The sequence below is a fragment of the Perca fluviatilis genome, chromosome 19 (assembly GCF_010015445.1).
Source record: "Perca fluviatilis chromosome 19, GENO_Pfluv_1.0, whole genome shotgun sequence".
Classification (NCBI taxonomy): domain Eukaryota; kingdom Metazoa; phylum Chordata; class Actinopteri; order Perciformes; family Percidae; genus Perca; species Perca fluviatilis.
In genome coordinates, this window is record NC_053130.1 from 3,216,043 (window position 1) to 3,238,175 (window position 22,133).

At 41.0% G+C, this 22,133-nt stretch overlaps 1 protein-coding gene across 1 annotated transcript in view; it reads left to right on the top strand.

Annotated features, from left to right (window-relative positions):
* The window catches only part of kif11 (kinesin family member 11), a 35,623-nt gene that overhangs the window by 799 nt on the left and 12,691 nt on the right, over positions 1-22,133 (top strand). Inside the window, 15 exon segments of the mRNA XM_039783652.1 lie at positions 1,867-1,996; positions 4,273-4,370; positions 4,525-4,673; positions 5,554-5,669; positions 8,203-8,327; positions 10,429-10,519; positions 11,008-11,153; positions 14,987-15,083; positions 15,181-15,276; positions 15,390-15,478; positions 16,200-16,287; positions 17,407-17,480; positions 17,572-17,686; positions 19,269-19,340; positions 22,122-22,133. The exon segment at positions 22,122-22,133 is cut by the window's right edge and continues 124 nt beyond it. Of these exon segments, the coding sequence (XP_039639586.1) occupies positions 1,867-1,996; positions 4,273-4,370; positions 4,525-4,673; positions 5,554-5,669; positions 8,203-8,327; positions 10,429-10,519; positions 11,008-11,153; positions 14,987-15,083; positions 15,181-15,276; positions 15,390-15,478; positions 16,200-16,287; positions 17,407-17,480; positions 17,572-17,686; positions 19,269-19,340; positions 22,122-22,133 (1,498 nt within the window).

The window sequence follows — 22,133 nt, forward strand, 5'->3', positions numbered from 1 at the left end:
TTAACGTAAATGTTGGCACTGGCAAATTAGTTGCTTTTAATCTCATTGTACACGTGTGTATAGGGCCAATAAAAGGCATTCTAGTCTATACAATCAGAGGTGGAAAGAGTACAACAATAGTCTACTTCAGTAGAAGTGTCTGACAAGCTTTAAAGACAACTCCTTGCTGATGTTTTCAAGGTCACGTTATTTCAGGAGTCTTAAAAACAACTCTTCTACACACATGGATGAAAGGCTGTTTTGTCTGCTGCACTATCAAAAGGATTTAACCCTTGTATTGTCTTCCCATTGACCCAAAATTGACCTGGCTTGGTTTGCCTGTTTTATAAAGCATAAAGTAGCCTGTAAAGTCTCCCCCAGGTCTGTCTTAATCTTCTTAACCAATTTATTACCCCTTGTTTTACACTTCTTTGGAATTTATGGTCACTGCATCTCATTTACATGAAAGTATGCCTAATTTGTTTATTTTGACTAATTGTTAAGATCAAAGGAACATATGTTTATGACCTCCATAAGGAGAAGATTCCAGATCGGCCCATCTGAGCTTTCATTTTCTCAAAGGCAGAGCAGGATACCCAGGGCTCGGTTTACACCTATCACCATTTCTAGCTACTTGGGGACCATAGGCAGGCTGGGGGAACTCATATTAATGTTTAAAAACCTCATAGTTACATTTTGCCATGGGACCTTTTAAACAAACTCATCTCAAATCGATTATCAAAATAGTTGATTGATTTTATTTGACCCTTTCGTTATAAGATATGATACAGCTTTGCACAATACATTAAAAAAACAAAACAAAGTCAGGATAACACAATAAAGCCCTGGTGCTTATTTCCATTGTGGTCCCTTGCAGAGCAAGTGGCAGCCGATCAATCATCACATCCATACATATATTAAATAGATCCATCAAGACAATACTGTAATATTAAAAAAACCTAAGATTGGTATCTGAACCATTTTTTTTTTCAGTGCCTGCTTAAAACCTCCTAAACTTTCCTGGCAAACTGTCACAGGCTTGTTGCTAAATATAAAAATGACTCCTTACCTAAATTACTCTTAACTCTAGGAGGTACAAAATCAGTAGAGCTGCTACTGGTGGAGTAGCTGAAACATCTCTCTGTTAAAATAATTGATTAGATATTTAGGGACAGCCCCACGCACAGTCCTATGTACCGTGCGCAGGTGAATCTGAGAGACCCTATCTTCTAATTTTAACCACCCAATAGTCTCAAAATGAGAAGTGTCAAGATGAGATCTCATGGGGAGGTTCAGAATAAGCCTTATAATCTTATTTTGAGCAGTCTGAAGCCTATGTTTCAGGTGCTTTAAGACCCCATTGTACCATGAGCAGCATGCATAGTCCAAATAAGACTGAATTAGAGCACTTTCCAGAGTTGACATCGCTTTCTTGTCCAGAAACCTTGAGATTCTGGCCAAGAAACGTACTCTTTGATTTACCTTGGTAAGTACCTTTTGGCTTGGCCCACTCCAGACAAGTGGCAGTCCAGCACACAACTAAGGTAACTAACGGAGTCCTTTACATTAATCTCAATATATCCAACTAAAAGATTAAAACCAGGGGATCTTTTCAGTTTTATCTTTGACCCAAACAGTATTGCTTCCGTTTTCCCTAAGTGAAGCGATAGCCTTTTGTCTGACATCCACCTGCTGACCTTCAATAGGTCTACACTGCAGATTAATTGACTAGTTGACAGTTAATCGGTTCATCTTTGCAGCTCTAGTTCTTTTGTATTGCTAATTTGTCCCAGCCTTTAGCCGTAACATACGTTCATCTGTTAGTTAATCTGTCTACTGGCCGCTCGACAACGTCACCAAAACCCCGTTTTCTTGACGTGTTTTCAGGCCTTTCAACACGATGGAGCGCAAGTCGTCCTACGGGGTCATGGACTGCGAACCGAACAGGAAGGAGGTGAGCGTGCGGACGGGAGGGATGAACGACAAGGCGGCACGGAAGACCTACACGTTTGACATGGTGAGTGGTAGTGCTGAGTGATGTATTGATCCGATACTGAGGAAACACAGGGCCAGTATCCCCGATACGATAGCGATACTTTTTAATAATTAAAGGTATTGTGGAGGATTTTCTTTTTCCGGGTGGATCATCAAGACTATTGGTCCTCCTAGCTGTCAATCATTCTGGCGCTATGTTTACGTAAGGCCGTGGTACGTGCTCGTCCCTAGGGTAGTTTTCGCTTTCTGCGCATGAATACTTTCAGGTGTATATGTGTGGTGAGCTACGAGTGTCTACGAAAGGTACGACAAGAAGAGAAAGGCCTCTGAAGAAAGAAACAAGACCGGAGTGTTTTTGGGAGAATGTTTCACACGCTGGCGTGCGCTAAAAGCACAGGTTGGGCTCTCCACTGATGCCTCAGTCGCCAAGTTTCTACTCGACAGGTAAAGTCACGCACAAGTCACGCACCGCGCAGACACGGTAAACATCTCAATTTGTGAAAAAGTGCATATCTCCTTTCTGAAAGTAGCTCGTATGAGCCATGCCGACAGCAACTTGTAAACAGTGCACTCTCGTGCACACGTTTAATTGGCGTTACGTCTCGGGAGCAGGGAGAGTGTTGCGCATGTGCATTTTTTCAAAAAGTGGAGAGGGCGGATCTTTTCTAAAATTCGGGAAAATCCTCCACTATACCCTTAAGGTGGATGCATCATCAAATTGCTAAATCTGAATGAATTTTTATGACCTTAAATGTTTTTGTGATTTTTATATAGTACCTTTTTGGACTATTAAGTTAAAACCCAGGACAGAATTTTCAAATGCTGTATCTTACAGCTTTTTTACAAATTATACAGCTTGACGTTTCATTTTCGGCCTGTAAATATACCCACACAGCGCTCCTCTTCTCTTCTTCTGCTTCGTCTCTGTCCTGTATGTGCGTGCATGCGATGCTGGCCGCTGCCAGGCCTGGCGCCGCTGAGTCACGTGACGGTGTAGAATATCAGCAGTTAGTTATATTTGTGCACGTTGCAAAAGAAGCTGTGTGCAGTCATTGAGGAAGTGATTCAAGGAAATATCACTGACACCTAGATGGTTAACCTTAAGCCGTTAGCTATAGCTTATGGCTCTTTATGGCATAAGAATGCATTGTGTACTAGACAGATGAGCAGAAACCGGAAAGGTAGTTAAAGTTACAGAACAGACGAGGAAGTTGCACCACAAGGTCCCGACCTTGTGTGTGTGTTTGTGAAGATAACGGTTTGTCTAGAAACTCTGAGACAAACACTCAAAAGTCTCCGATTGATCCTTGTGTTCTGGTAAACTTAAGTCAGCCGTAAGAAGGCGCGGGAATTAATAAATTGGAGTCAGATTGGACAGGCCTTAGGGCCTTATTTTAGACACCATTCCCTCTACAACTTCAAATCAAAAGAGGGGGGAAGGAGGAGCATAGTGTGCCTGCTCAGGTTTTGACAAGTTTTGTGGTTCTGTTTATAGAAACTACATCCTGTTATATCGCGCGATCATACGTGAATTCGCGAATTCGGCTGTCAGTCATGGCCGTAGCCGAGAGAAACTGAAACTAAAGTATCGATCTCATTACACTGGTATTGATTAATATCATATAAATATTATGGATAGTTGGATCGATCCGCCCACCACTGGTGAATGGATGCATTTTGTCTTTACTCACTTCAGTACGACACAGTGTGGCGTTTGATCCTATGGAGGATCTTTTGGTTATCCAGAGCTGATCCCAATGATCAAATTGACTTTTATTTTGTAGCATAAAAGCTCTAAATGTGACAAATATATTGTATTGGAGTACAAACAAACTTAACAAAAATGTCTTAAATTCAGGTAACGTTAACTGGTAAATACTTCTTTCCTCTTGTTTAAAATCCACACTGATTTTCCATTTCATGGCTGTAAAGTTGGCATTGCATATCATCCTAGGTGGTATTTATAAAATAAAGTAAAATAGCTCTTTAGTGTCATTGTTTTCAACAACGTTACCCAGTTTAGCAGCTTTCTATTTGACAGTTCAATCACAGACAAATATAAAATTTTAAATAGTAATATTTAAATTTAAATAATATATAAAATGACAACCAAATAGGAAATTTAAATGGTAATATTTAACAGTCAAGATAAATAAACACGATAAGGTGGCACTATATACGTGATGTTATATCATATTTTAAAGTCTTGAATTTAACTTGGAGAACCCTACGGGTACTCCTGCTCTGTTATCTTTTATTATTATTTTTTTAATTGTTAAAATATATTTTCTTCTACAGGTCTTTGGCCAAGCTGCTAAGCAGATCGATGTGTACAGGAGTGTTGTTTGCCCCATTCTGGATGAAGTCATTATGGGATACAACTGCACTGTTTTTGCGTGAGTGATCTGCTGCTCGCAATGACTTTTTTTTAATTCTTCTGTAAATTAACGTCCATTTCTGTTCTGAACTGTACTGGAATTATGTTTTTATTTAAGCATTATTTTTTTTTTAATGGGCGTGAAATAAAAACGTGTCTTCGTTGTTGTTCAGCTACGGTCAGACGGGAACAGGAAAGACGTTCACCATGGAGGGAGAGAGGAGTCCAGACGGAGAGTTCACCTGGGAGGAGGTAAAGAAGGAGCCATAAATCACTCGTTTACTTCATCAAATCAGACAGTAACCAGCGGTAAAGTATTCAGGTCCTTTACTGCAGTAAAAGTACTAGTACCACACTGTAAAAATGCATTGAAAATGTTACATCTGTAAAAGTCTGTAAGTCTCATCAGGAAAATGTAGTTAAAGTAATAAAAGTAAAGAAGAATCCTCCCGTTGTAGTAAGAGTAAAGGATCCAACCAGATGTGTGTTTAATGGTCTCATCATCTCAGCGTGACTTGTAGTCCGTTATATTGTCGGCTAGTTTACTTTAGAATCAAACATCAGATTTGATAAACTACATGTAACTAGTAACTAAAGCTGTAACAGAATAATGTAGAGGAGTAACTAAAGTAACTAGTAACTAAAGTTGGAACAGATGAATGTAGTGGAGTAACTAAAGTAACTAGTAACTAAAGCTGGTACAGATGAATGTAGTGGAGTAACTAAAGTAACTAGTAACTAAAGCTGGAACAGATGAATGTAGCGGAGTAACTAAAGTAACTAGTAACTAAAGCTGGAACAGATGAATGTAGAGGAGTAACTAAAGTAACTAGTAACTAAAGCTGGAACAGATGAATGTAGTGGAGTAACTAAAGCTGGAACAGATGAATGTAGCGGAGTAACTAAAGTAACTAGTAACTAAAGCTGGAACAGATGAATGTAGTGGAGTAATTTCTGAAGTATTTCTCTCTGCAATGTAGCGGTGTAAAAGTAGAAAGTGGCATGAAAAGAAAAGACTCAAGTACCTCAACATTTGGACTTAAGTGCAGTACTGGAGTAGATGTACTTAGTTACATTCCACCGCTGACAGTAACGGAGCTATAAGAAGCAGAAAATGAACCGATTTAAACTCTTAGGTTTGTGTTGTTGTTGTTGTTTTAGGACCCTCTGGGGCTTATAAGTGTCCTGTAGAAAAAAAAAAGGATTCTCCGTCAAAGTCTCGCTGCTGGAGATCTACAACGAGGAGCTGTTCGACCTGCTCAGCCCCTCGGACGACGTCAACGAGAGGCTGCAGCTCTTCGACGACCCGCGGAACAAGGTGAGTAAAGATTAGCATCGGCTAGAGTCATGATTCCAGTATATATTGCGCTTTTTTTGGGGTGTGGCGTTTGCCTAATTGATCTGTGTGAGCTTGCTGTATTACTTCTGTCTTTTTAAAGGAAAACTTTGGGAAATTAACTACTTTTTTGACCCGAATATAAGGCGCCACCTTTCCTTTTTAGGACTCCTCTTACTTTTGTGAGGACCTAATCTTGTTTTTAAAGGCCCAGTGTGTAACGTGTTTAGTTGTTCATTATCAAAATCTGTGTGTCCCGTTCACCAACTTGTCCTTTTTCATGAATATTTACCTCCACCATCAATTCCAAGTATTCCTATTGGCTTGAAATTTTACATTTGCATGAACTGGGGTAGACGCTCCATGTTCATGCTCTGTCTTGATGTGTGTGTGTGTGTGATACAGGACATATTGCTCCACCTTTCGTGTTTTCGCTGTCACATGATAAACTCATAGGTGCTGCTAACGGGTATCGTAGCTTCCCGGACCCCCGGCAAGTTTGACGAAGGAAACATGGAGGCGCGCACACATTCAAATCTTCTTCGCCCAGAAAAAGGAGATTGAAAAGAGCAAGAGATCGGCTTTTTGAAGCGCGAAGGCTACCGTAGCTGTAATACCTACTTTTGAACTGCGTGGCGCGAGAGAGTTGATTGCGATGTATGATCTCAACGCTAGATGGGAGAAATTCCCACACATCGGACCTTTTTTTAATAAAGGGAAAGAAATATCACACACCCTCCGGTCAAGCTCACGGAAGCGGACGGTTTGGGAACAACCGTTAGCTTTTTTTGTTGCTGGTGTTTTTAAGCCAGTCTTTTTGGGCTTGCCAGTGCCACTACCCAAAGTGAGTAGAGTGCAGATTTGAGTTGCGCATGCGTCACTTTGAGACAAGTAACCTACAAGATGCTAACGGCGGTTTGAGCTAACGTTAGCAATCAAGTAGCCTACAAGATGCTAACGGTGGTTTGAGCTAATGTTAGCAATCAAGTAGCCTACAAGATGCTAACGGTGGTTTGAGCTAACGTTAGCAATCAAGTAGCCTACAAGATGCTAACGGTGGTTTGAGCTAACATTAGCAATCAAGTAGCCTACTAGATGCTAATGGCGTTTTTAGCTAACGTTAACAATCAAACTATCATAGATAGCTAAAACGTTTTTGAAATGACTGCTAGCTACAAGTTAGCAATCAAACACAACATTGGTCACTTGAATGGCGTTTTGAGCTAACGTTAGCAACCAAACAATCAAAGATAGCTAAAACGTTTTAGAAATGATTTCCATCTTCTGTTATTGTTTGTAAAGAGAAAAGTTTATTATTTTACAGATTTCACAAATTTCAGTAAGACACGTTATGCCGTAAACCGTTTAAATCTGAGCATGCGCTACTCACATCGGCACTCGACTCACTTTGGGTAATGACAGCCAGCACCACACATTACTTTCTGTGACACCACATTTCTTCGCTGCTTGGCAGTTGTTTGACGACTCTGCTGCGTTTGTCGCCATCATCTTAAAGGAGAATTCTGGTCGATTTCAACACGTAGCTGTTCGTGGTCATGGAAAAAACGAAAATAATCGGTGCTGCCTACACAGAGTTATGCTCCTGCTACAGTTCGCACCCAGGCGGCTGAAACGGGGCAGGTTTTAAACGTGCTTTTAGCCTCTTAACGTGTTTGAGATGTCATTACAAGTGCCTACCCATGTGAAGTGATTCCTTCCGAGTGAACACAGTGAATCTCACTGCAGTAGATGTGAAAGAAATGCATGAAAGTTGTGCTAGTTGAGCCAATGCTCATACCTGTGTTAGTTGCGGTGTCCGGTGAAGTCCACACATTTCCATTGTCCAACTCCTACAATCCAATATTGCAAAACTTATTTTTTCCACCAAAAAACAAAAAATGTAGCAACATAGACAGGCCGTAGCTCTGATTATTTTCGTTTTTCTCGCTACTGACAGCACTCCGTGACCACAAACAACAGAGCTACGTGTTCAAATCGACCAGAATTCTCCTTTTTATTAAAAGTTGGCAACTAAACTCTCTTCTCTTATTTGTTTGCTAACTTTTGAGCCGCTCTGTTCAGGATGCTCACTGCGTCCCTCTGTCTTTCAGCCCCCCCCCCTGGCTCCGGCTGGAGTCTGGATTGATGGCTCCGGTCATGACGGGCACATTCAGGTCACTGCTTTGCTTAAGGGCCCAAATATAGGACATCCTCACTTTCTCAGATATATTCAAATGGGGGGGAAAAACCCTGTCTGATAATCGCGTCAATACAATATTTAATTACCTTTTTTTTTTTAAATTAGCTTATTTTGCTTTCCCATCGGAACGATTGCAATGAAAATGCATTTCCCAAAATGTTAAACTATTCCTTTAACAGTGGAGGTGTTTCTGACGGCTCACACAGATCAGTTAAGATGCAGAGTAAATGGCGACGTCGCTGCTAATTTATGCACATTGTTGACATTGTTCCGTTTTCGGTAAACCGTGTGTGTGTCTGTGTGTCTGTGTCTCAGCGCGGCGTGGTGGTGAAGGGTCTGGAAGAGGTGACCGTGCACAACAAAGACGAAGTCTATCAGATCCTGGAGAGAGGATCGGCCAAGAGGAGGACGGCCTCCACGCTCATGAACGCCTACTCCAGGTACTCGCCGAAAGTTAAACTCCATCGCTAGGGTTGGGTACCGAAACCCGGTGCCAATAGGGAACCGGTGCCGACGTAAACGGTAGTAACGAGACCGAATAAGAACGAAAGTTTCGGTGCCTCAATTTGGCGCTTGACTTTACACTACACCTGACAGCATGTAACGTTAGCCTACCTTTAGCTAGCAGCTGGATTAAACACCGGTAAAATGCTGACAGCTAACGTTAAACAGTGTAAAGTGTGACTGTATTTCACTGTGGAGGACTTCAACAGCGGGATGTAACAGTCTGCTCTGCAGCGCAGCAGCAGCTGCCGCTGTCGGAATTCATAGATATACAGTAGTAGTACTAGTAGTACTATGTTTATATGGTCGGAATTAAACCACTCAGACGGTGCGTTCACTTGCAGCTGCCGTTGTCGGAATTAAACAACACAGACGGTGCGTTCACTTAAAACTGGTAGCCTCGTGGTGCATTCACAGTAATTGTAAAATACCCTTTTCCCATCTGGGGTTCAACAGCAATTTACTGGTGAAATAAGTTATTGTTATTGTTATAGTTATTACATTATTATTAAATCTTTCATTTTGACCATGGCCTTAGCAATAAACAAGTCACTGACTGTTGTTTACTACCCTTTATTATTTTTTTTACTTTATTGAAAAGTACCGGTTTAGGCACTGTTTTAAAAGTATCGATTTAGCACCGGAATCGAAAAAAAACCAAACGATACCCAACCCTATCCATCGCACACTTCTGGATGATTTCTGTCCAACCTGCTACGGGCCATATTTCAGTCCCTCCAGAAAAACGCGATTATGCGATCGCATAATTCATCGCATAATCAGCCAAAGTACGCATATTCATGCGGGGGGGCGCATTTTTTCAAATAAGCTGCACTTTCGCCGCACAAATTGCCGATTTCCGCGCAAAATATGCGGTGCTTGCATGATTTCATAATCCCCGCATTTTCGTTGCAAAAAATTCACATATATCTCAGCAGAAAGTTGAAAAATGTTGCGTTTACTTCACACTAGAGCAGCCATTTTCCCCTGTTGCCATGGGAACGTTATGAAGTGGCGTAATTACGCGACGTGAACATCATCGAAAAGCAGGTTTTGGAGATTGAATTTGACATGTTGTACTTTGAGTCTCTTAAGTTGGTATCCAATAAGAAAGCTATCTTAATATCTGATATTATCTGAAATTACTTTAAGTGCTCCTGCTGTCTATATTATTAACGATTTTTAAAAGTCTGTCTCTTTTGTATCTTTTATTTCCCTCTGTTTAGACTATTACTTTTATTTTTACTTTAATATATTATTTGTATATATTTTTGTATCTTATTTTTTTACTTATTGCAATGACTGAATATCTATAAACTATTTTTGGAAATTAAGGGTGTTGGGGGAATCACTCTTTCTTCTCTTTTTCATCAAACCGCAGTTTTTGTAAGTTCCTGAAATTTTTTGTAAGTTCCTGAAATTTTTTGCAAGTTCCTGCAATTTCATCGCATAAAATTGCATAAATATCCCGCATATTCCATCACATTTTTTAAGAAAACGTGCCGCATAATCGAGGATTTTTGCCCGCAACAATCACAAAAAAACTCTGCATTTTTCTGGAAGGACTGATATTTACTAGGGGTCGACCGATACGGTTTCTTTCAGGGACGATACCGATAATTGGTAGTTAATGAAACGGATAACCGATATGCATTTACATTGAAAATAAAAATCTTTTAATTGAAATTAACATTTTGGAATGTTATAAACTCCCAACACACAAGTTAGTTTCAACTCCACTTTTTAATTAATTAAAGTGTTCATATTAGGCTCCTTTTCATTGGACAATTTAACGTTATAGGTTATCAGTAAAATAAAACACAGATACAGATAATCTGCAAACTGCCAAATATCAGCCCCCGGTAATCGGCCGGGCCGATGATTGATTGGTCGATAGTAAAGCAAATGATATGAGCGTATCACCGTAGCAGCTCCCCTATGTCTTCTTCTTTTACAGTCTGGTCTAATGTTTTCCAGATGTTCTCCTACTGCTGTTGACCACCTCTGCTGATTTTGTCGTGTTGTTTCTCTGTGTAGTCGCTCCCACTCGGTGTTCTCCGTCACCATTCACATGAAGGAGATCACCATGGACGGAGAGGAACTGGTGAAGATCGGAAAACTCAATCTGGTAATCTTTCAGGATAAATTTGATCCATTCCATTTTAAAGTAGTTAATGTACTCAATGAGCCTCTCCTGATTTTATTTATTTATTTTTTTTAAATTGAGCTTGAACCTCCTTTTTGAGTCTTTCATATCTATACAAAATGTTTTTTCTATATTCTTGCCTACATTGTAGAGGTTTCTATACACCAAATGGTCTTTATTTCTTTGTTTTTGCTTTTTTGTGAAGCACTTTGGCGTTGATTTTAAAAAGCTCTGAAGTAAAGGTTATTTGTATTGTGACTCGTTAAAGAATCTGTCAGTTATACTTCTAACCGTAATAACTAGACTGACATAAGGTATGGATGGATGGATAATTTAAACAAGGCTCAGTTCCTGAGAAAAGTCTCCTCATTTTTAGTTTACAAAGTAGACACTTTGCAGCACACAATTCATACATATATATTTGGAGTTAGCAGGACATAAAGTACAAGTTTCCATCCTCCCCTCTCCAGGTGGATCTCGCCGGCAGTGAGAACATCGGGCGTTCAGGTGCGGTGGACAAGCGAGCTCGCGAGGCGGGAAACATCAACCAGTCGCTGCTGACGCTGGGCCGCGTGATCACCGCCCTGGTGGAGAAGAGGCCTCACATCCCGTACAGGTAAAGTCACGCTCACTGGTGAAGTCACACCGCAGTCCTGCAGTGTGAACTCAAGTCTAATTTGTTGTTGTTAGCTCAAATCAATCGGCTGGTAGCTTCGGAGTGAGTAGTGACTCTAGAGTCCTAGTGAGAGAACCAAAGTGGCTCCTCTGGTCTTTCTGACCACGGTGGGAGATCTGGAGCAGGAGAAGTTAACCCTCTGCTTGATCTCATGTTTGTGGAGAAGGAGAACCAGGAGATGTGTCGGGGAAATGTAACGCTACCAAGTCACGTCCGAGCGACGTGCGTCCCTGCGAGTATTTAGTACCTAGGGCTGGGCGATAAATCGATTTTATCGATTAACTCGAATGTGTAGTCAACGTGGATTTGTTTAAAGGAAAAATCGATTTTCTCCTCAACATCCGCCGACGCTCCCCTCTGGGCTCCCGTAGCTCCGAACGGGCTCATCCCGTTTGTTTTTATCGCTACGAAGGAGCTTGCTACAGGTATGCTACATTCAAGAGACCACGGGATGTTGACGTACGTTACTCAGCAACAGGTGAAAATAGGGGCAAGGTTGCGCTATAACGTTAAAATGATTTGAACTTTTAGCGAGGAACGAGAAGTGAATTACCACCTGTATGTGTGAAAACAGCTTTATCTCACGCATCCGTTTTGTTGTTGAATATATAGGCCCCCTCCAAAAAAAACCAACCTCCAAACCAATTTATATTTCCACAAAACTGGCATGAATGATCATAATGGTGTGTGTGTGTGTGTGTGTGTGTGTGTGTGTGTGTGTGTGTGTGTGTGTGTGTGTGTGTGTGTGTGTCAAAACTAAATAAAACTTGTTTTGAACAATTTCTTTGTCATCTGCAGATTGATTTTAAGTAGAGGGAGAAACAAATCGATTTAAATCTTAAATCGGATTTTTTTTTTTGAAAAAATCGGGGATTTTATTTTTAGGCCATATCGCCCAGCCCTATTAGTACCTCCACGTAGCCACGGCGTCTCAACGCTGAAGCATAAATTGGCCTTCGCTCCACGCTGGTTGATATTCAGGGTTCCTACGCGGTATGGAAAACCTGGAACCTTTTTTAGTAATGTCCAGGTCTGAATAAGTATGGAAAAAAGAAACGAGTGTATGGAGAAATGTTTGTTTCCAGACTATCTACCGTACGTTGTTCTCTAAAATATAAAGTTCAGCCCAAATGCTTAGACCAGGGAGATTTGCGTTTTCAGTGAGGCAAAAGATGTACCACAACGCGATTTGGGGAAGCCTATGTTATTTTAGCAAAGGGTGTTTTTTGCGTAGCTCTTCAGTTCACTACCAACATCCTAGCAGGTTCCGTAAAGTAAACTGTAAGGCCGGTTACACACTGCACGCGTCTGGCGAGCGTGGCGTTTCTGTGGCGTCTCAGCTGCGTGGATTTTTCTGTGTCCTACACACCAGAAGCGTGTCTGACGCGGCGCTGCTGCTAGGTAACAGGGAGGGCTGATCTCGGGACATAGTGCCGACAGATTCAAACTCTGATAAATGTGGGCTGTCTGTTAACAACTTGGTGTAGCTGTAAAGAGCCTCTATAGCCTATCTGATGTTGGACTGTCACTCAGAACACACACTACGGTGTTATCGTAGCCTATCCTACCATTTATATATAGTAGCCTATCCTACCATTTATATATAGTAGCCTATCCTACCATTTATATATAGTAGCCTATCCTACCCTTTATATATAGTAGCCTATCCTATCCTTTATATATAGTAGCCTATCCTATCCTTTATATATAGTAGCCTATGCTACCATTTATATATAGTAGCCTATCCTACCCTTTATATATAGTAGCCTATCCTACCATTTATATATAGTAGCCTATCCTACCCTTTATATATAGTAGCCTATCCTACCCTTTATATATAGTAGCCTATCCTACCATTTATATATAGTAGCCTATCCTACCATTTATATATAGTAGCCTATCCTACCATTTATATATAGTAGCCTATCCTACCCTTTATATATAGTAGCCTATCCTACCATTTATATATAGTAGCCTATCCTACCATTTATATATAGTAGCCTATCCTACCATTTATATATAGTAGCCTATCCTACCCTTTATATATAGTAGCCTATCCTACCCTTTATATATAGTAGCCTATCCTACCATTTATATATAGTAGCCTATCCTACCCTTTATATATAGTAGCCTATCCTACCCTTTATATATAGTAGCCTATCCTACCCTTTATATATAGTAGCCTATCCTACCCTTTATATATAGTAGCCTATCCTACCCTTTATATATTGTAGCCTATCCTACCCTTTATATATAGTAGCCTATCCTACCCTTTATATATAGTAGCCTATCCTACCCTTTATATATAGTAGCCTATCCTACCCTTTATATATAGTAGCCTATCCTACCCTTTATATATAGTAGCCTATCCTACCCTTTATATATAGTAGCCTATCCTACCCTTTATATATAGTAGCCTATCCTACCCTTTATATATAGTAGCCTATCCTACACTTTATATATAGTAGCCTATCCCACCATTTTATATATAAGTAGCCTATCCTACTATCCCTTTATATATAGTAGCCTATCCTACCCTTTATATATAGTAGCCTATCCTACCATCATTATATATAGTAGCCTATCCTACCCTTATATATAGTAGCCTATCCTACCTTTATATATAGTAGCCTATCCTATCCCCTTTATATATAGTAGCCTATCCTACCCACCATATATAGTAGCTATCCTACCACTTATATATAGTACTATCCTATATATATAGCCTATACCTTTTATATATAGTGCTATCCTACCCTTTTATATATAGTAGCCTATCCTACCATTTATATATAGTAGCCTATCCTACCCTTTATATATGTAGCCTATCCTACCCTTTATAAATAACCTATCCATAATTACCATAGTCCTACCCTTTTATATATAGTAGCCTATCCTACCCCTTTTTTATATATAGTAGCCTATCCTATCCTTTATATATAGTAGCCTATCCTACCCTTTATATATAGTAGCCTATCCTACCATTTATCCTGTCCCGTGCTGTCGTCAGTCGGGGGGGGGGGGCTGGGGCTGTCGTTTTGGCCGACCTGACATGTTCAGTCAGCGGCAGGGCAGTCGGGACTCACCAGGAAATGGCAAGCAGAATGAGTATGACTAGTCTCTCTCAAAATCTGACAAATCTCTTAACCTGACCTTTGTTGATCTGAAATGAAGACAGATTCAGAGACTGCGCGGCCTATTTCTCACTTAAAATGTTTCCAGTAACATGTCTCTGTGAACTATTTTAGTAAAATATGAGATCGTATTCTGAACGAGCCGCCATGACAGTCTGGCTTTGAATTTCTGGAGAAACCAGACCCATGTGACGCGTTCGTCCAATCAGCTGCCGGTTTTCATTTCTTGGGCAATAATATAGAGTAGCGCCGCCTGCTGCTATGGAGACGTATTACGTTTCTCAAGTCGGTGTCGCCTCAGCGTGTCCCGAGGCAGTTTTTTTTTGGACCTCGGGGACCCGACTGATCATTTCGACTGGCTTTACTGCCGAGGGTCGGCCGTCTGGCTGGTGTGTACCAGCTTTAAGTTGGTTTTTCAAATAATTTATTTAAATAATTAAGTTATTATTTGCACTGTGACATCCACATAGTATGGAAAGGTATGACAAAAAGTGAAATGTGTATGAACCCTGGATGTTTGAAAAAGGTAATTGTTCGGTAAAATGTGTTCAGCTGAACACCGACGCTGCTTTGTGTGCTGTTTTCGGCCGAATACTTGCGGTGGCTAAATAAATGTATATTTTTTTTTTTTTCCCACAGAGAGTCAAAGCTGACCAGAATCCTGCAGGACTCCCTCGGAGGTCGAACAAAAACCTCCATCATCGCCACCGTGTCTCCTTCCTCCAGCAACCTGGAAGTACGTCCTGTGGCTTCTGTGAATACGTTCTTTATGTGCGCTTTGCTCCTCTGATTCAGTGCGTGCGACTGATGATGTGATATTACTGTCTGTGCAGGAGACTCTGAGCACGCTGGAGTACGCCAGCAGAGCCAAGAACATCATGAACAAACCCGAGGTCAACCAGAAACTCACCAAGAGGACGCTCATCAAGGTAGACGGGCCTTAAAGGGAACCCCCAAATCTTTGAGTCAAGCAGTGAAGTCGAACAACACATTTCAACATCTTTTTAAAGGAAAATACTGACCTGTGTTTCTGTCCTGTCAGGAATACACGGAGGAGATCGAGCGTCTGAAGCGCGATCTGGCCGCCACTCGGGACAAGAACGGAGTTTATCTGTCTGCAGAGAATTACGAGTAGGTCGCATCAAAGCACAACAGACCCAACACAAAAGATTGATTTGTTTTACTGGGTATCAACCTTTTTAGTTGTGTAACACCTGGTGCATCACCAACATGCTGTAAAGACTGTAGAACTTTAGTCAGGTTAAAAGGTTTCTTAAATTCTTTTTGTGGTGTAATGTCTACGCCAGGGGTCTTCAACGTTTTTTTAAACAAAGGACCCCTAAACTGAAAGAGACGGAGCAGGGAACCCCTACTACATACTGTATAAAATTAAGTTTCATATTAAACTGGGCCTACAATAAAGTGTAGGGCGGTCTAAAGCCTTTATACATTTTTTTTATTATTTTTATTTTTTTTAAATGCATAATATACTAAGCTATTAAAATATTTCGGCCATGATTTTATAAATCTTTAAATGTTGCACATGCTGTACATGTGGCACAGTGAATCCTCAGGATTAACTATCTGTGGATGGCTACCTTAGTGACTACCTTACTTATAGACCTTTTTAATTTGGAACTATAATTTCTTGAATTATTTTGACTTGAAGTTCATCCAGACCCTTAAAAGTGTAAGAACATACTGGAATCTTTAGAAATCCATCAACTGTCAGGGACCTGTTACAACTTTTAGACCTCCACATGAACCATTAGAAAAAAACGGAAAGCGTAGGGACCTTGTATATTCTGTTCTGCTGTAACAGATATAAATTAAACGTGTGTGTGTGTTTCAGGAGTATGATGGGTCAGATCACCTCTCATGAGGAGCACACGTCTGAGTACACGGACAGGATCGCTGCCATGGAGGAGGAGATCAAGAAGGTATGCGAGCCCTAACTTCAACATGGGCTTGGTTTCTATTTCCCAGAGTCTGGAAAACACCGAATCCATCAGCACGTTTAGTGTCGTTCACTATCGAGCCTGTTTGTAACCGGTAGGCTAACGTTACGGACAACGTTTCAACTGATGTAGCAGTTTAGAGGAAGCTCTCGACTGTCCTGCTGTCAAAGACGTGAACTAACAGCACTAGGACTAAGACCGGTGCCTCGTTTATGGACTTACTGCAGTGTGTCGCCGCAGAATGAATATAGCAGAGAAAACACTTTGATATTTGGCGTTTATTTATCCCTTTGGCCTGGCAGCCTGCCACTCTTGTATATTAATAGGGGAAACGTTTTCAATACTACTCAATCGCTCACACACACACACACACACACACACACACACACAGGCCCTGCTATTCTATTAAAGACATCGACGCACAAGTATAAACATCAGGACACTTCCGTAGGCTACGGGGGACAGCTCTGCGTGGAGCCTCCTGTGGAAGCCGTAGGTAGGATTGTGAAGATCCAGGACTTAGCCAAACATTTTTAACATCAACAACTTCTCAGTCCCTCCCCCCTTCCTGCCAAAGCCCAAAATGGTCTACTAAGCCCCTCCCCCCACAAGGGAGAATGCATGTGTGTGCATGAGCAGTGACCCACAGTTAGACACCACCCCCCTGGCCCTGATTGGTGCATCTGAACAGGGAGCTGTGGATTTTTGCAAATCTCACTACAGCCTGTAGGTGGGGCCAGAGGAGCCGGATTTTTATTTATTTTTTTATTACCTGCTTCATGTAGTTCTCCTGGAACATAGGGTCACTTTCAGCAAATATGAAAGTTAGTTTTATAACCTTTTTAAAGACCTAATCACCACTCTCCCGTCCCCCCAGTTCTGATGTTTCTTCACTGGCTTCCAATTCAATACAAGATCCTCCTCATCTATAAAGCTTTGATTGGTCTCACTCCAGACTGTATTAATGCTCCATTTTGAGTAGAGTTGCCTCTTATTGTTCTGTTGTAATGTTTGTGTTTTGTTTATCTTTTGTGAAGCACTTTGTAACCAAGGTTTTAAAGAGGCCATATCAATGAGACTTGACTTTGTTCCTGTGTGCAGGTGACGGAGCTGTTCATGGACAGTAAAAGCCGGCTGGAGCAGTGCACCGTAGACCTGGACGAGAAGCAGCAGATGTGAGGGATTGGTTTTGCATGCTGGTTGAAATGAGACTGCAGGAGTTTGTGTTTCTGTTAACAATGTTGTGTGTTTCTGTGTCGATGTCAGACTGGAGGAGACGAGCAAAGACCTGCAGCAGACCAAAGAGAAGCTGAGTCAGGAGGAGTTTGTTTGCTCGGAGCTCGCCGTCGTCCAGGAAACGCTCTATAACACGGCAGGACAGGTACAGACCAGCTCTACGGATGCTAACATGACACTTTTTAATATACATTACACTGAATTTGTGAGTGTGTTCATGTTTCTGGGAAGACGAACTTCTGCAAGCCACTCTGGCCAAGAGCCCATTCAAGCCTATTTCCAATTTTTCCAAATCAAGGCACCAATCACAACCGTTGAGGCGGGCTTTACACGATGACGATAGCGCAGCAACGGCGAGCAGATTTTTGTTTACATTCGACACGGCGGCCACCGAAGCGCAGCAACCCGTTGATGCTGCTGTCGCCGCTACGTCACCCTGATCGTTAGGGCTGCTCCCTCTTAGTCAGTTAGTCGACTAATCGGTGGTTTTGGTCTTAGTCACCTTAGATCTCTTTAGTCTATTAGTCATGTCTGATGCTGTTTTCATGCTGAATGACTTATTTCCAAGAAACGTATGAGCTCATCTCTGGTAAACACAAGAATTAAAGTGGTGCTTTTGCATGACTCTTTGCAGAGAAACTCAGATTTACAGATCTGTCGATTAAATCAACTAATCGATCAGTCGATACAATTGAATTGACTCAGAATTTCTTTAATCGAGCACAGCCCTACTGTTCGTTGGTCTGATTGGTTGAAGGACTATCCAATTGCACCCAAAAGCATTTGAGCGCCGTCTGTTGGTGACGCCCCTCTTGAAAATGGGTTACAACTGAGAAGGGTCTGATGTCAACCAGGCTAGTTCCGATTGACTTTATTTAGATGTTGGCTAGTTTGATTTAGCTTTTTTTTCTTCCCTCTTCTCTTTTTCAGTTCCCTTTTCTCAGTGTACTTTCCCTACTACTAGTATTATCTCTTGAAGCACAAAACTTCTTACAGTAAAAGATTTGCATCTTGTTTGCAATCGGCTGTGTGTAAAGTCAGTGTGATTAGTACCAGGGGTCTAATACATCGATCCAGATCGCTGTATCGATTCACTGATCCACAATCTAATAGTATCGATGCAGGGTGAAACTAAAATTGTCAAACCATTTTCGAGTTGCTATAAATGTAACTTCTAAATGGGCCTATGATATGGTCTGCTATCGGTCGCAGGACCCTGAATGGATTCGGAATCGTATCGTGAGACTTCTAGATATCAGCAAATATCAAATCGATTATAATATTGTGATAAAACTTGGGATTTACACACCTTATCGGTACGGATCAATCTGAAAGTTCACTGAATCTTTTATTGCTCTCAAAAGCTGTCTTGTCTTATCTTTGCACTCTATGCTCTGTTGTTTTATCTTGTAATCTGTTTTGCTTGCTTCTAATGCTTTTACTTCTGCTTTGCTTGTGTTGTCTTTCTTGGTCCTTAAAAAAGCCTTTTTAACAACGAGGCCACTGGACTACAGACGATAAACAGCCGTTTGGCTCATTCTCACATTTTGAACCCATGTATAATCATGCGTTTTATTTATTTGCGCTGTCTCCTTTCTTTAAATAAACTGAATACATTCATTTTCAGATTGTATGTTTTTGTTTGTGAGGAGAACATTTCCGCAGCATGCTCTGAATATTGTTGAACTTTTGTCCTTTTTGTGTTTGTTTGTGTCGTCGTCCTGCAGCTGCTGAGCACCGTGGACGCCAGCACCAGTGACGTGATGGGTCTGCACGACAAGCTGGACCGGAAGAAAAAGGTCAGAAAAACTTCTCAAACGGGGCACCACACAGTCGCTGTCATGTGCAAACGATGCATCTCCACATTGGGTGTCTTTTCAGATCAGCTGAAGAAATGACTTCCCTAAGCAAAACAAAACTTTTTTTTATTTTATTTATTTGTTTGTTTGCCACCAAGCTGAAAACTGCTTTCTTGGGTCATGGAAAGTTTAAGTTTTGGAGATGCAGTGTTTTCACAGGACTGCTCACATGTTTTTTTTCTATAAATTTCAGCTTCAATTAGGGCTTTGAGTTTTGCCTAAAATCATATTCGAAGTTTGTTTGTTTATTAATATTCGAATATATTTGAATGTTTCTTAATAATATTTTGACCAATAAATGACCCTGGATTAAACACAAACATGCTTCCGAAAGGAAGTTCGGAGCTTTCACCGTAGCCTACGTAAGTGGTCTGATGTTTATACTCGTGTGCTGGTGTGTGCGTCGGGCCAGTGTGTGTGTGGGCGGTGTTGCCAATAGCGACTTTTTTTCACAAAAGCGACTAGCGACAAATCTGGCGACTTTCTGTAGATAAGGCAGCGACTTTCTGTAAAATAAAAAAAGAGTCGCCAGTATTGTCCAACGAGCACTTTTTCACGGCAAACATGTTGACATGTCATAGTAGGAAAAGCACAGGTGTATTCAAAACCATTAAAGATGGCTGCATTCCACTTAGGAGAGGTCCTGGTATTAAACCATTACTGATGGCTGCATTCCACTTAGGAGAGGTCCTGGTATTAAACCATTAATGATGGCTGCATTCCACTTAGGAGAGGTCCTGGTATTAAACCATTAATGATGGCTGCATTCCACTTAGGAGAGGTCCTGGTATTAAACCATTAATGATGGCTGTATTCCACTTAGGAGAGGTCCTGGTATTAAACCATTACTGATGGCTGCATTCCACTTAGGAGAGACCCTGGTATTAAACCATTAATGATGGCTGCATTCCACTTAGGAGAGGCCCTGGTATTAAACCATTAATGATGGCTGCATTCCACTTAGGAGAGGTCCTGGTATTAAACCATTACTGATGGCTGCATTCCACTTAGGAGAGGTCCTGGTATTAAACCATTAATGATGGCTGCATTCCACTTAGGAGAGGTCCTGGCATTAAACCATTACTGATGGCTGCATTCCACTTAGGAGAGGTTCTGGTATTAAACCATTACTGATGGCTGCATTCCACTTAGGAGAGGTCCTGGTATTGGTCATGCTGACTCACTGAAATATCTTACTGGGACACTTGATAGAACTGAGCCATCGTTAAGGTTATTAATTTCACCTGTGCTTTTCCTACTATGACTATGACAAGTCCAAATGCCTGCTGTGAAAAAGGTCCATTGCCCAGCCCTACGTTAGACTGAACCAGACTAAATTAGAGTTTGGGCTCTCGGTAGGCCCGGGGCAATGTTGGGACACTGAGGATCTGATGTAATAACTTAACCAACTTCCCTAAGCAAGTTATTTTTGCCACAAAGCTGAAAATGGCTTTCTTAGCTCATGGGAAGTTTTTTATAAGTTTTGAAGATTCATGTTTTCCACAGGACTCCTCACATGCTTTATTTGATAAATGTCCGCTTTTGACTCGAAAGGATGTTCATGTTTGACTTAATCAGAGTCTGGGCTCTCGGTAGGCTCGGGGTAATGCGTCACACTGAGGATCAGATGTAATGTGTTTAAAGCCCTCTGAATCAAAATGTTGAAGCACGTTTTGAAAATGAACACACTGCAGCTGTGTGTTTTTGTAATATTCTATTGCAAGGCAACTTTAGAGGAGTCTGACATTTAAGTAAGTAGAGTTAAAACAAAGGATTGGTTTCATTTAAAGGGACAGTTCAGATGTTTTCAAGTGTGGTTGTATGAGCTACTTCTCCGTAGTCTCTTCGTAGGTGTGTATTGGCTACAAAAATCTACATCGGTTTAAGTGGGCGCTATATTAGGGATATTTCCAGGGCTTTACTTTGCTGTCAGACGGCCTTTTACGACGTGGAACTGAAGGTATTATCTCTGCTCTCAAGCATTGAGAACTTTGTAAGTGTACAGACAGTTTATTAAAAAGAGAGATTATAAAGACAGTAGCGTTCATGTTTACATACAGGCGCCATCTCGGAAAACAGTCGTGACCAGTCGAATCACGAAGGCTGTGTTTGAGCTGTTTCTGGTTGCACGGCATTCGTCTGCTCACGACTGTATTCCCAAGATGACGGCCGCCTGTATACGAGAACGCTGCTGTGTTTCTAAACTGTCTTTTTAATAAACCGTCTGTACACGTACAAAGTTCTCAAGGATTCTGTTTACATGTAGGGACCCTCATTACGCTACCGTAGAAGTGTGGTGATATTTTGAGCCTTGTTAATGGTATAGAAATGGCGATTTGTTTTAACTTTCCAAGTGCCCCGAATACTAGCGTTGTAAGCTAATCAGTGGTTTGCGCTAGCTTGTTTAAAGCTACAAACACATTTGATTAGCATGGAAACATCCCAGAGAATGGTTGACTCGATACACATCTGTTATTAACCCCTAGGTTCATTTTGCGCCAGAATTGTCCTTTTAATGTTGTCTCTTATATTCAATTCAATGTTTGTTCAAAAAATTATGTTTGGAAATGATTTCCTTTTCATTTGTGTTAAATTCAACAAGCAATTTGTTGAATTTTAGCCGAATACTGAAAGCAGCAGAACTGAGAACACTTCAATATCTCTTTATTTATCGCAAGTAATGTCTTTATCGCCATATTCAATGTTTGTTTAAACTTGCAGGTGGAGCAGCAC